General features: G+C 38.7%; 1 protein-coding gene across 4 annotated transcripts in view; it reads left to right on the top strand.

Moving 5' to 3' along the window:
* Window positions 1-15522, top strand: part of RPS6KC1 (ribosomal protein S6 kinase C1) — a 243181-nt gene that overhangs the window by 64961 nt on the left and 162698 nt on the right. For all 4 annotated transcript variants that reach the window (XM_024133753.2, XM_055084079.1, XM_024133751.2 and 1 more), the window contains exon 4: window positions 12995-13110. In XM_024133753.2, the coding sequence (XP_023989521.1) occupies window positions 12995-13110 (116 nt within the window). The remainder of the gene's footprint in view (window positions 1-12994; window positions 13111-15522) is intronic.

Below are 15522 nucleotides of genomic sequence, written 5' to 3'. Positions count from 1 at the left end.
TCTATTGAGATGATCATATGGTTTTTATCCTTCAATTTGTTAATATGGTGTATCACATTGACTGATTTGCATATATTGAAGAATACTTACATTCCTGGGATAAATCCCACTTGATCATGGTGTATGATCCTTTTAAAGTGTTGTTGGATTCTGTTTGCTAGTACTTTGTTGAGGATTTTTGTGTCCTTGTTCATCAGTGATATTGGTCTGTGATTTTCTTTTTTTGTAGTATCTTTTTCTGGTTTTGGTGTCAGGGTGATGGTGGCCTCATAGAACAAATTTGGGAGTGTTCCTTTCTCTGCAATTTTTTTGAAGAGTTTGAGAAGGATAGGTGTTAGCTCTTCTTTAAATGTTTGGTAGAATTCGCCTGTGAAGCCCTCTGGTCCTGGACTTTTGTTTGTTGGCAGATTTTTAATTACTGTTTCAATTTCGTTACTCGTTATAGGTCTGTTTATATTTTCTAATTCTTCCTGGTTCAGTCTTAGAAAGTTGTACCTTCCAACTTTTACTTTTATTGATCTTTGCTATTGTTTCCTTCATTTCTGTTTTATTTATTTCTGCTCTGATATTTACGAATTCTTTCTTTCTATTGACTTTGGGTTTTCTTTGTTCTTCTTTCCCTAGTTGCTTTAAGTGTAAGGTTAGATTGTTTATTTGAGATTTTTCTTGTTTCTTGAGTTGAGATTGAATTGCTATAAACTTCCCTCTTAGAACTGCTTTTGCTGTGTCCCATAGGTTTTGGGTCGTCGTGTTTTCATTGTCATTTGTTTCTAGGTATTTTTTATTTCCTCTTTGGTGTCTTCAGTGATCTCTTGGTTATTTAGTAGCACGCTGTTTAGCCTCCATGTATTTGTGATTTTTTCAGTCGTTTTCCCATAATTGATTTCTAATCTCATAGCCTTGTTGTTGGAAAAGATGCTTAATACGATTTCAGTTTTCTTAAGCTTTCCAAGGCTTGATTTGTGACCCAAGATGTATCTATCCTGGAGAATGTTCTGTGTGCACTGAGAAGAAAGTGTATTCTGCCACTTTCGGGTGGACTCTCCTATAAATATCAATTAAATCTATCTGGTCTGCTGTGTCATTTAAAGCTTCTGTTTCCTTATTTATTTTCTGTTTGATCTGTCCGTTGCTGTAAGTGGGGTGTTAAAGTCCCCTACAATTATTGTTACCATCGATTTCTCCTTTTGTGGTTAGCATTTGCTTTATATATTGAGGTGCTCCTATGTTGGGTGTATAAATATTTATATTTGTTTTATCTTCTTTTTGGATTGCTCCCTTGATCATCATGTAGTGTCTTTCCTTATCACTTGTAACAGTCTTTATTTTAAAGTCTATTTTATCTGATATGACTGTTGCTACTCCAGCTTTCTTTTGATTTCCATTTGCATGGAATATCTTTTTCTATCCCCTCACTTTCAGTCTGTATGTGTCCCTAGGTCTGAAGTAGGTCTCTTGTAGACAGCATACCTATACAGGTCTTGTTTTTGTATCCATTCAGGCAGTCTGTGTCTTTTGGTTGGGGCATTTAATCCATTTACATTTAAGGTATTTATTGATATGTATGTTCCTATTACCATTTTCTTAATTATTTTAGGTTTGTTTCTGTGGGTCTTTTTCTTCACCTAGAGAAGTTCCTATAGCATTTGTTGTAAAGCTGGTTTGGTGGTGCCAAATTATCTTAACTTTTGCTTGTCTGTAAAGATTTTAATTTCTCCATCAAACCTGAATGAGATCTTTGCTGGGTAGTGTAATCTTGGTTGTAGGTTTTCCTCTTTCAGTACTTTAAGTATACCCTGCCACTCCCTTCTGGCCTGGAGAGTTTCTGCTGAAAAACCAGCTGATAACCTTATGGGGATTCCCTTGTATGTTATTTTTTGCTTTTCCCTTGCTTCTTTAAATATTTTTTTCTTTGAATTTAATTTTTGATAGTTTGATTAATATGTGTGTTGGTGTGTTTATCCTAGGGTTTATCCTGTGTGGGACTCTGTGTGCTTCCTGGACTTGGGTGGCTATTTCCTTTCCCACGTTAGGGAAGTTTTTTACTATAATCTCTTTGAATATTTTCTCAGACCCATCCTTTTTTGTTCTTCTTCTGGGACCCCTATAATTCGTATGTTGGTGTGTTTAGTGTTGTCCCAGAGGTTTGCTTCTTTAAATATTTTTTTCTTTGAATTTAATTTTTGATAGTTTGATTAATATGTGTGTTGGTGTGTTTAGTGTTGTCCCAGAGGTCTCTGAGATTGTCTTCAATTCTTTTCATTCTTTTGTCTTTATTCTGCTCCTCGGCAGTTATTTCCACCATTCCGTCTTCCAGCTCACTTATTCGTTCTTCTGCCTCAGTTATTCTGCTGTTGATTCCTGCTAGTGTATTTTTAATTTCATTTATTGTGTTGTTCATCTCTGTTTGTTCTTTAGTTCTTCTAGGTCTTTCTTAAATATTTCTCGTATTTTCTTGATCTGTGCCTCCATTCTGTTTCTGAGATTTTGGATCATTTGTACTACCATTATTCTGAATTCTTTTTCAGGTAGGTTGCTTATTTCCTCTTCATTTATTTGGTTGTAGGTTTTTACTTTGCTCCTTTATCTGTAACATGGTTTTTTGTCATCTCATTTTTTTTTTTTTTTTTTTTTATGGGTGGGACTGTGTTCCTGTCTTACTGGTTGTTTGGCCTGAGGCTTCCAGCACTGGAGTTTGTAGGCTGTTGGGTAGAGCCAGGTCTTGGTGGTGAGATGAGGACCTCCAGGAGACCTCAGTCTGATTAATATTCCTTGGGGTCTGAGGTTCTCTGTTAGTCCAGTGGTTCGGACTCGGAGCTCCTACCACAGGGGCTCAGGCCCAACCCCTGGCCCGTGAACCAAGATCCCGCAAGCCACGCGGGGTGGCAAAGAAAAAAAAAAAGGGAGGAGACAATAACAAAGAGTAAAAAATAAAATAAGATTAGAAAACTAACAGATATGTTAGAAAAAATAAAAATATAGATGAAACAATAACGAGAAGATAAGACAGAACCACAGTAGCAAGAAAGAGGGAAAAGAAAAACAACCAGAAAAGGCCTTGGCTGTGGGGGGTGGGGCTTAGGCAGGGGTGTGGATTAGGCGGGGGCGGGGTCTAGGTTTAGGACCCATGGGCCCTGGGTGGATGGGGGCGGGGCATAGGCTCAGTGCAGCCAGAGGTGCCCTGGAGTGCCTCTGGCCTCGGAGTGTGGATGATGAGGCCCAGGACCTCAGCAGGGTCCCCGGGGTCCGATTGGTTGGGGAAATGTTAGCCATGCCTCTCCCCGGTGATCCTCCCATCCCAGAGTGTCCCTCCCCGTTCACCTCTACTCTTCTCCCTCCCTTCCCCCGCCACGCGGCTGGAGGGGATCTTGGATGATTGAGGACCAGGCCCGGGACCCCAGCAGGCGCCCCAGGCCTGAGTGGGCAGGGGAAATGCTAGGCACGTTCCCCCCGATCCTCCATTCTTGGAGGGTCCCTTGTCTTCCTCCTCTCCTTCCCCACCACCACCTTGCTCCCATGCCCCTACAACCCAGCAGGCTTCCCAGGGCCTGCCTAGGTGGGGGAAATGCAAGCTGCGTTCCCTCCCTGATCCTCCGATCCCTGAGGGTCCCTCCCCATTTGCCTCTCCTATTCACCCCCCCCCCCCCCCCCCCCCCGCACCCGTCCCTCCCATGCCCCCAGGACCCACATGGCCAGAAGGGGCCCTGGAGGGCAGAGGACCCGGCCTGGGACCCCAGCAGGCTTCCCGGGGCCCGATTGGGCAGGGGAAGTGCTAGCCGCTTTCCCCTCTGATCCTCTGAACCCCCAAGGGTCTCTGAAGGCTTGGGAACTCCTTCCCTCCCCTAGCCATCCCTCAGCGGTGCTGTTCCCATTCGGCCTCTACTTCTCCTCCCCCCTTGCTCCCCCCTACGTCCTACCTTGTCACTTTGGGGTTCCTCCTGTCCCCTTGGGTGTTGAGGTCCCCCACCAGCATCTGGTAGGTGCCCTAGTTATGGGGAGATGCAAACTCTGCGTCCTCCCACTCTGCCATCTTGACTCCACCCCCCACAGCAGTAATTTCTTAGAGGTTTAATTGCATTATGGAATCTGAAATCCTATGAGTGAACCTTTGGTACTTTGTTTTATTAAAATCCATTGGTCTGGGGACTTCCCTGGTGGTGCAGTGGTTAAGAATCTGCCTGCCAATGCAGGGGACATGGGTTCGATCCCTGGTCTGGGAAGATCCCACGTGCCGCAGAGCAACTAAGCCCATGGGCCACAACTAATGAGTCTGCGCTCTAGAGCCTGTGAGCCACAACTACTGAGCCCACGCACCACAACTGCTGAAGCCCACACGCCCTAGAGCCCGTGCTCTCCAACTGCTGAGCCCATGCGCTGCAATTACTGAAGCCCGTGTGCTCTAGGACCTGCGTGCTGCAACTACTGAGCCTGTGTGCTGCAGCTGCTGAAGCCCGCACTCGTAGAGCTCGTGATCCTCAGCAAGAGAAGCCACCACAATGAGAAGCCCGCACATCTCAAAGAAGAGTAGCCCCCACTCACCACAACTAGAGAAAGCCCATGTGCAGCAACGAAGACCCAATACAGGCCAAAAAAAAAAAAAAAGCATAAAAAATTAAAAAAAAATCCATCTAGTCTGTCTTAGATTTGAATGGATATTTTACTTATGCATGAGCTTGTAACATCATGCATTGATCATTTGAAAAAGATTGGTTTCTTGAGTTATGCATATCTTGAAAATGTTGACCCGTTTCATTATATAATATCAAAAATTGTTAATATCATCACACATCTCTAAAGGAAAATTTTTTTTTTTTTTCTTTCTGTACACGGGCCTCTCACTGTTGTGGCCTCTCCCGTTGCGGAGCACAGGCTCCGGACGCGCAGGCTCAGTGGCCATGGCTCACGGGCCCAGCCGCTCTGCGGCATGTGGGATCTTCCCGGACTGGGGCACGAACCCGTGTCCCCTGCATTGGGGGGCGGACTCTCAACCACTGCGCCACCAGGGAAGCCCTAGAGGAAATTTTTTAAGTATCGCGAAGCTGTCAAGCTTATAGTGAATTGACAGCTTGAATTTCATCACTGAAAACAATGCCATTGGTTGTTTTACTTGAAGTGTTAGGCTCAGTTTGTTTATTTTTGAGAGAATATCTGTCAAATTTCCAAGTCTGAGTAGTTATAGTTTTCTTTTACCTGTAGACTTTTAAAAAGAAATAGTCTCAGGGACTTCCCTGGTGGTCCAGTGGTAAAGAATCCGCCTTGCAAAGCAGGGGACACAGGTTCGATCCCTGGTCAGGGAACTGTGATCCCACATGCCATGGGGCAACTAAGCCCGTGTGCCACAACTACTGAGCTCTCATGTCTCAACTAGAGCCTACGTGCCACAGACGACAGAGCCCTCTGGAACCGGCACGTCACAACTGCATAAGAGAAAACCTCCACGCACAACTAGAGAGAAGCCCGCGCACCACAATGAAGAGCCTGCATGCTGCAACTAAGAACCGACGCAGCCAGAAATCAAGAAAAAAGAATAGAAATGGTCTCAAGGATTGAGGTTTAATAAAGTTAATAATTTTTACTGCTTCATCAAGGACATTCTCACGTGAAACTGGCATTTAAAAAAATTTAATATGAGTGAGTGGCAATAAGGAATATGACGAGTACTAGTCAGTATAGTTTGGTGTCATTGTCTTGATTCATGCCAAGAGGTCAGCAGTTTTACTGCCATTGCTTTTAGATTATCAGTGCAAATGTCAGTGTGGTGAAAAATGCAACTGCTGTCTTGGTATTATTATGAAAATGGTTTTGACCTTGTTGATACCTTAAAAGGTCCTCGGGGGGACCCCCAGCAGTTTGTGGACCAAACTTTGAGAACACACAGCACATATATGAACACACATATATGTATATACACATGGATTTCCTTGAAAGCATTTTCAATACTGACACTGAATTTTCTCACTCTGTGATTCTATGGATGTGCCATAATTTAGCCAATTAATAGAATTCTGCAGCTATTTGAGATACACTGATATAGAAAGATGTCCAAGATATATTTTTAAGATATAGAAAACAAATGTTGCATAGCAATATGTTTAGTAAGATCCCATCTGTGTTTAAATAGACATACATATTTGTGTGAAGTCGTACCTAATATGTATAACCTATGATGATGTGAGTGGAGGGATATTTTTACTTTCTGCCTTATACGTTCTGTACTGTGGAATTCAACTGCACCCAAGTAGCTGTAACTTTAACGTTGGGAGATGTACAGCCTGGCTTCTTAATAAGCTTGTCACTGGGTGAAAGGGAGTGGCTTCTGAATTGGTTGAGGTTCTTAGCTATTATTGTCTGTTGCTAGTGGATTATTGTCAGCTTTTCTCCACATCCTTATATATTAAAGAGTGAAATTTTCTTATTAATCTTAGTAAGTGAGCAATTTATCTCTTTCAATAAATGGTACAGTCCATTTGTAATACTTATAGTTGCAGTGAACCTTGTAGGCAGCAGCTGTGGTTGTGTGGAGCGAAGTGTTGGTTAATCGTCTGTCTTTTAGCTATTCTCACATTTTTAGTACATAAGCCTCAGCTGCAAAAGAGAGTCCTATTTAATTTACAGAACCATTGGATATGTAGTTACTCTTCTAGTGTTACAGTGAAAAGAACATGCCTTTTGGAGTCGGATAGATTTAGGCCCACATCTCCTCTCCATTATTTACTTAGTGGTGTGATCTTGTACAAATTAACATCTGAGGCTATTTTGTTATTGGTGAGTTAGGGATTATAGCTTCCTGTTCTGAGGATCGTATCTGTAGTATGTATAGCTCAGTGCTTGACACACGTCAGCTACTGTTAGTGCTCATCTGTTGCTCGGTCTGCCTTTCCTCTAATGTACCACACTTTCTCTGTCTCCTTCTTCAGTGTTGTACTGTTCCACTGAGAACGTTCTGGTTAGCCTTTAAGATTTTTAGCTGTCTCATCTTCTAGGAAGTTCTGTTTCCTTTAGGCTGAGTTAGTTGTTTTCCCCTTGTGGTTCTACATCTCACCAATATGACACTTAACTCATTTTATTTTTCTCCAATTTTTTTTAACTTGCAAACTTTGCAAATTTACCAAAAGACCCTAAAGAGTAGTGTAGTGAACACTTACATACCTTTTGTCCAAGTTCACTGATAAACATTTTGCCACATTTTCCTGTATCTCTGTGTGTGTGTGTGTGTGTATCATTTTTTTACTGAACCACTTGAGAATAAGTTGCAGATATAGTGACATTTCATCCCTACTTCCCATATTTCCCCTATAGTCACAATACCATATTATTCAAGGAATTTAGCACTCAAGGAATTTAGCATTGATATAATACTATTATCAAATATGTAGTCAATACTCAGATTTTTCCGTTATTCTAAAAATGGTTTTTTTAGATTTTTTTCTTTTTTGGATCCAGGATTATGCCTCTAGGTTTGTTTCTTTAATCTAGACTATTCCTTATGCATTTTTTTTTGGTCTATCATGACACTGACATTTTTAAAGAGTATGAGACAGTTGTTTTGTAGGTTTCACAATCTTGATCTGATTGTTTTCTCATGATTAGATCATTGTTTTTTGTTTGCTTTGTTACATCTCTCCTCACACTATGATTTCCTGTGAGAAAGGCAAAGCAGTTCCTGACAGATCTAAGAAAGAACTGGCCCGACACTACCTATTTGTTTGACTTTGGTGTTTCTTAAAGTTGGCCTGGCATTCACAGCTAAGCTGTGTTGTTCTTCTGTTGAACGTAAGCAGTTTCACAGAACAGGAACATTAGACAAGGCCACTCTGTGTCCTTGGATCAAGACTAAAACAAGACCACTCCGTAATCATGTCTGAACACAGACGAAAACATTTTTCAAGTCACAAAAATGATCAAGCATATCTTCATCCTGGCTATCGTGATGACTACAGCTTTTTTTCTTACAAATCACAGCCTTAGCCTCTCTTCATTCTTCTTGCCTCATAGTAAGATTTATTAAAATCATAGAATCACAGAATTAGAATTAACAGAATCATAGAATTACTCCCACTTCCTGACAGCATCCAAGCCAGGGCAAACAAAGCCCCACTTCTTTGAATCTTTCCCCAAAGCACCTAACACAGGCTCAAATCCTGTTAAGTCCTTTCTAACACCCTCTTAGTGAAATGCCTCAGGGTTCCCCATAGTATACTTTCTCGGAGTCTTAAATCCAGATTGTTTAACTAGAGGTATGTTCTTGGTGCTGTTGACTAGAGGGAATTCACACCTGAGAACGTTGGCCTCCCTCTTTTTCTTTTTACTCTGTGAATGAATTTTTAATACAGTTAAGAATTAGCACCAAGCTTTTCTGGCTAGTTTCTTACTGGTCAAGGATAACTTTTAGTTTTGTATAATCAGTTTTTGGTCATCGACATTTGCATTTTAAAAAAGTTGTGAACGCTGCTTTCAGGAGTTGTTCTACGTAATTAAAAAAACATAGAGAAAATCTCAAAGGCAGCTTATAAATCAAAGAGAGAGACTTTATTTCCGATGCTTTACCAGCTTTATTAGAAGGTTTTGGTTTAATTTTCCTTTTGCAGCTTTTAATAGCAAACCATTGTTCAGTAATTTGGAGGTGGTGGAGTGGCTTAAAGATACTGTATACATACTCACACACAAATAATATAGTATGTAATATGTAATATTGTATAATAAACCTCAGGAAAAATTTGTTTTACATTTTGTATGACAATTACGTATAAACTTTCTACTCTGTTCACAGGAAAATAAAAAAATTTCCATTCCTGTGAATGGAAATTTAAAGCACTGATAAGAGAAGCACCTGTTTATTAATTTCTCATTGTTGTTGCCTTTTAAGGGAGGTTGATGATATTAAAAGATTAACAATTTGAGAATAGCCACTAATGTGTTATCTACCATTAGAATCTTGCTAACTCTTAATCTAATTTTCAAATTAGGTGGCTTTGTAACATATATTAGGGCCAGTAGTTACTGCATTAAAATTCATCTGCTTCTCTTTGTGCTGCCAATACTATTTTTTGTTGTTATTTTGAAATATCTTAGGAGCAAAGAAGTGAGCATGTTCTTTAATCATATTAGTTGTGATGATAGGATTCAGTGCAATTGAACCTTTTAATGCATTAGCCTTTAATTTTGGCTTTACTCCATTCTGAAAAATGTTCTGATTCATCTCTGCTTGTCCAAGTTTAGTGGAATAGAAATGTATAGATCAATAGAAATATAACAGAGACACACTTTTGACATGTTTATTCTATTTAGAAGTGATATGCTTGTTGCTTAAGCATTTAAATCTAGTTTAATAGGGAGGTGGGATGAGTCATTGATCACACTAGGATTAAAGCATCTACATTTTTATGTATTTGTTTCAGCCAGTAAATGAGAGTTTTTTAGGATGTCATCAAATATTAGGAAGTTTTTCATTAAAATTTTTCAACAAGTTGTTAGTTCATTTAAAGATAATATCAGGTGGTCTTGTGGGTTGAAGCATAATATAATGTGTACATTTTCTGCATTTCTGTTCTGAGATTGCAGATGCTCACATAAATACTAATTTACAGGTACTGCAGTTTACTTTTTTGTTTAAAGGATAAATATGTTGGACAGTAATCATAAGCACTGATGCATACTTAATTTCTTATTTAGGCAAAACAAGGAATAATGGACATTTAGCTGTCATTTTAGCCTGTTTGGCCTACAGTTTTTTCCCCAAGATTGAATATCTTAGATTGTTTTCAGGCCACAGAATTTGCTCTACGTGTTAGGGCTCTTAGAAGTTTGTTTCCAGATAATATTATTGATAGGTATGCTAGCAGCGTCATTTTAGATGTGTTTTTTGTCATTGGAAGAATTTAATTTAATGTAATTGTTGCGTATGAACTGGGAACTAATAGGAAAGCAGATTTAGCATAATGGATTATATTAGGTTTGGTTACTTGTGACAAAACTTAAAACCAGATAGATGTCAATTTTTTCCTCATGGCATAAGCTCTGGAGGTAGCCTATGCAGGGCAGCATAGGAGGCAGGGCAGCTCCAAAGTAATCAGGATTCCAAGCTCCTGCCTTGTTGCTATATCATTTTCAACCTCCCACATCAGAGTCCTTCTTGGAAAGGGAAAAGGAAATAGAAGAAAAAGCGGGAGGTGGGGAGGTGAGGGTGTATATCAGTTGTCTCTTAAAGAGATTTCTGGTAATCTGCAAAATAACTTTTGTTTATATGTTATTGGCCAGAATTTAGTCCGTGTCCACATGTAACTGCAAGGCATGCTGGAAATTATAGTCTTTTTTTTTTTCCCTGGGCCGCCATATACCTAGTTAGAAATTGGGGATTATTTTACTTAGAAAGAAGGCGAGAATAGATATGGGGATAGCAACTGGCTATCCCAAAGTAAATGAAGTAGCATACTGAATGTTAGGAATCCTCTAATTGATTGCCACTTGCCTGCTAACCTTTACTGGGCCTGGGCTCTTTGAGGATGCTGATACAAGTTACAGATCTTTTACCTAGAAAAATGTACCTGTGGACATACGCGTGGAGTTTTGTAGGATTGTTGTAACCCATCCATTAAGCATAGGGGGTTGTTTATGGACCCACTGTTATAATTTCTTTTTCTTTCTTTCTTTCTCTTTTTGGCTGTGTCGGGTCTGGTGGCACGTGGGATCTTCGTTGCAGCGTGCAGGCTTCTCTCTAGTTGTGGCGTGCAGGTTTTTCTCTTCTCTGGTTGTGGAGCGCAGGCTCCAGAGTGCGTGGGCTCTGTAGTTGTGGCACGCGCGTTCCAGAGCCCATGTGCTCTGTAGTTTGTGGTGTGCGTGCTCTCTAGTTGTGGCATGCGTGCTCAGTAGTTGTGGTGCACGGCTTAGTTGCCCCGCAGCATGCGGGCTCTTAGTTCCCCAACCTGGGATTGATTGGAAGGCGGATTCTTTACCACTGGACCACCAGGTAAGTCCCTAAAATTTCTTATCAGTGGAAGATGACTATCTTCTAGGATAGAATGTTCCACTGTAAGGTAGTTCTTTGTGTTAGAAAGTATTTCTACGTTTTTATTATTCACTCATACAGTCAACAAAAATATATTAGCATGTTCTGTATGCCAGACACTATGATGGTACTTGAAGATTTAAAGACACCATGATTGGTTTATTAAGTGCTTACTATGTGCCTGGTATGGAACTGCTCATTTTAAGTACATTGCTCATTTTCTCCATTTTGTAAATTAGGAAATAATCTGCCTAAGATTTTATAGCTAGTGAATGATAGAGCAAGTAGTTTGAATCCAGGTCTAACTCTAAAACCATTTCTTTTAGTTATCATTGAAGTAGACATTTCACCATAAGCATGAGACGCATGGAGCTGAGGTATTTAGTGGTCAGTTTCAAATTCTTGCTGTGGGTAGTATAACTAGGAGTCTCCCTCTCTCTCTCTTTTTTATCTTTAGGTTGACAAGCATTTTTAATGTGATCATGCTACCTTGCTTATTTACATTCCATAGACTTTTAAAAACCTGTTCACTTTTTATAAAACATTGTTAACCATTTTAAGGTGATATCATGATTAAAATCAAAATGCTTGAACCTCAATCTGTTATTTTCCACAAAGTCTAATTATTATGTCAAGTTTGTTAGCTGGCATATAGTATAATCTTACACATAAGGGCTGGTTTTAAATGAAAGTATGTTGGATTAGATGTGACATTTCCTAGTTTAGAACATCTTTTTTGTAATTATGTGTTTTTACAATAGAGGAGCATTTTGAAACAGATTTCCCCATAAACAAGGGAGAGTAGAGAGTTGGCACAAATTTAGTTAGCACACCAAAATTTAATCATTAATTGTGTTTCTGAGTGGGTGGAAAATAGAGGTGATATTTTAAAAAGTTAGTAAAAAATAAATTTCCTTACTTTATAGTTATATTAAATACTTATTCAGCTACTGCAAGAAGTGTGGCACGCAAAAGTAACCTCTTTTCTCTTTGTACTCTCAGATGTAGTTTAATGCTTTGACTAAAGCAAGTGAGGGCTCTGTTTTAATCCATCTGTTTCTTTTTTTCCTCCCTTTCTTTCATTTGCTTCTTTGTAGTGATAACTGCAAAGAAGTTGACTTATTTCCAGTAAGTTGTGGTGCCTAAAACTAGGAATCTCTTTACACCTCAGTTTTCTATTAACATTTTGCAAAGCCACTTAAGTATGGGATGTGTTACTCTTTTGATTTTGTATTTTTTTAAACCTAAATTGCAATCAGTATGATACATGGCATGTGACAAATGCCAACTGGTAATCTTATCTGAGAGTAGTACAAAATGGTCATATTTGAAAATGTCTTATCAGCATTCAAACTGTATATATCATTAAAAAAAATTCTTTGAAAACCACCTTTCGATCACCTTGCAAACCAGAGCTCACTGTGCTGTGTGTGTTCTCTTTTTTCTCACCAGTGTGCTTTCATGTACACTGACAGCATCACACATGGAATTTGGCTTGAAAGCTTTTTGCTTCAAGCTGAGGTTTTTGACCCCACTGACATACAGATGTTCTCATAATTTTCTCTCTTCAGCTCCGTTTATAAATCAAAAGAGTGGGAAAGGGAAAATTATATGAGTAATTACAGTATTAAATTACTATAGAAAACCATTTGAGTTCTTTATTAATTCTCCTTTCAACTTTAGTTTCAAATTACCAGCTTCTTAAATGGTAAGTTTTTTATATTGACAGGCTTTAGATTATGACTGCATTATTTGTTTACTAGTTGACACCTCTGCCTCTTGTTTTATCAGAAACATTATTTTCTTTTCTGGTGGGAGCACTACTGATTCCAGTTGTAGAGACTCGATTTGACTTCAGAAGGTTGCCTGATAAGCAGAGCAAATAGGGAGTGATAGGCCTGCTGCTGCTTTCTAAATTGTGAACATAAACTAACATAAATCAGTGTTTGATCTTTCTTTCCTTAAGTGTTGATTTATATTTAATTCTAGGACGATTTGATGAAACTGTTATTGAAGAGAGGAGACAGTGTGCTGAAGATCTGCTGCAGTTCTCTGCCAATATTCCTGCTCTTTATAACAGTAAACAGCTTGAAGATTTTTTCAAGGTTTGGTGTTCTTTCTGGAATATTTTGTATTTTATTAAATGTCTTTGTTTTCTAATTTGTGGTAAAGCAAGATTCAAGTTTTTTTTAAAGCAAAATGTCATTTACTTTTGAATTTCATTATTCACTAAAATAAGTAGAAGTTAATAGCTAAATAACAATGTCTATGGCATGTCTTCTATTTCTCATGTAGAACTGTATATAATTTTCGATTCACAGATTTAAAAAAAATTGATGCTGAGGGTTTAGAGATTATCTAATTCACTCCATCATAATTGAAATACATTAAAATGTTTAAACATGATGAAACTCCAGTAGTTATCTTCACTTTTTGAGGTGTCTTTCAGTAGTAGACTTCTTTTCTATTAGTCTATATTAAATTTGTTCTAATTAGACTAAGCTGTGTAAAGATAGAACAAAAATAGTCACTGTACAACTTAAAGAGGTAGACTAGTACAAGTTGTATTACCACAGATGTTTGGATAGTAGTGTTTTAAGTTTCTTGACACGTAATGCCTTCATTCTGAGTTCACTATCATTTTAGATAATAATTTTCTAGCTTATTTTGTATTGAACCTGTGCTAGTTGTCAGTTAATATCAATGTCTTTATTTATAATATTAATGTCTTTTCATATTTCATTTAGCTCTCTAGAAAAAAGCTAGATGATTGTGCCATAATTATTTTTTCCCTTCTTTAACTAAAAATCTACTCAATTTTATATATGTCATTTCTTAGACCATATAGGCAGCAAGGTATATGAGGATCTTACAAAAGGATATACCAAAGGATCTACAAAAGGAATTTATTTTTCATGACCTATTTTAGTTTACTGAAGGAAGTTGATCTTTTGAAAGATATTATACACTTATGACTTAGAAGTAGAAAGAGTAGTAGAAAAGTTTGTAGTAACAATAAGATTCTTGCTGATTGACTTCATTGCTTAATTTTTCATTACTCTGCAAATGCGGCTGAGATGATAAATTTGGCTTCTGCTCATGACCTAATGCAGATATTTAGGATAAAAGGCCAAGTCAAATTGATACAGTATTTAGCTCTTTACTAAATACAGCTGTTTCTATGTGGCAGCGAATCTATGCTTCTAGAAAAAGGCAGCATTATTTATTATTATTATTATTTTTTGTGGTACGCGGGCCTCTCACCGCTGTGGCCTCTCCCGTTGTGGAGCACAGGCTCCGGACGCGCAGGCTCAGCGGCCATGGCTTACGGGCCCAGCCGCTCCGCGGCATGTGGGATCTTCCCAGACCGGGGCACAAACCCGTGTCCCCTGCATCGGCAGGCGGACTCTCAACCACTGTGCCACCAGGGAAGCCCCATTATATTATCTTAAACAAGAAAAGGGTTTATTTGTCTCATACAACAAAGTTCCTTTTTCCACATATATATATTTTTTTAAATTCAGGTATAGTTGATTTACAACATTATATAAGTTTCAGGTGTACAACATAGTGAGTCACAATTTTTAAAGGTTATACTCCATTTATAATTATTATAAAATATTGGCTACATTCTCTGTGTTGTACAGTATATCCTGGTAGCTTATTTATTTTATAGATAATAGTTTGTACCTCTGAATCCCCTACTCCTATTTTGCTCCTCCCCCTTTTCCTCTCCCCAGTCATAATCACTGTTTCTCTATATCCAAGTCTGTTTCTTTTTTGTTATATTCATCTGTTTGTTTTATTTTTTAGATTTCACATATAAGTGATATCATACAGTATTTGTCTTTCTCTTTCTGAGTTATTTCACTAAACATAACACCCTCCGAGTCTATCCATGTTGTTGCAGATGGCAAAATTTCATCCTTTTTTATGGCTGAGTAGTATTCTATTGTATATATACACCACATCTTCTTTATCTGTTCATCTGTTGATGGACACCTAGGTTGCTTCTATATCTTGCCCATTGTAAATAATGCTACTCTGAACATTGGGGTGCATATATCTTTTTTTTTTAAACATCTTTGTTGGAGTATAATTGCTTTACAGCAATTATACTTTTGTTAGTTTCTGCTGTATAACAAAGTGAATCAGCTATATGCCTACTTATGCCCCCATATCCCCTCCCTCTTGTGTCTCCCTCCCACCCTCCTTATCCCACCCCTCTAGGTGGTCTCACAGCACTGAGCTGATTTCCCTGTGCCGTGCAGCTGCTTCCCACTAGCTAGCTATTTTACATTTGGTAGTGTATATATGTCAGTGCTACTCTCTCACTTTGTCCCAGCTTACACTTCCCCCTCCCCGTGTCCTCAAGTCCATTCTCTATGTCTGTGTCTTTATTCCTGTCCTGCCCCTACGTTCATCAGAACCATTTTTTTTAAGATTCCATATATATGTGTTAGTATACGGTATTTGTTTTTCTCTTCTGACTTACTTCACTCTGTATGACAGACTCT

This window comes from Physeter macrocephalus, chromosome 4, assembly GCF_002837175.3.
Source record: "Physeter macrocephalus isolate SW-GA chromosome 4, ASM283717v5, whole genome shotgun sequence".
NCBI lineage: Eukaryota > Metazoa > Chordata > Mammalia > Artiodactyla > Physeteridae > Physeter > Physeter macrocephalus.
Note: the sequence above shows the minus strand (reverse complement) of the source record. Positions and strands in the feature narration are given on the sequence as shown.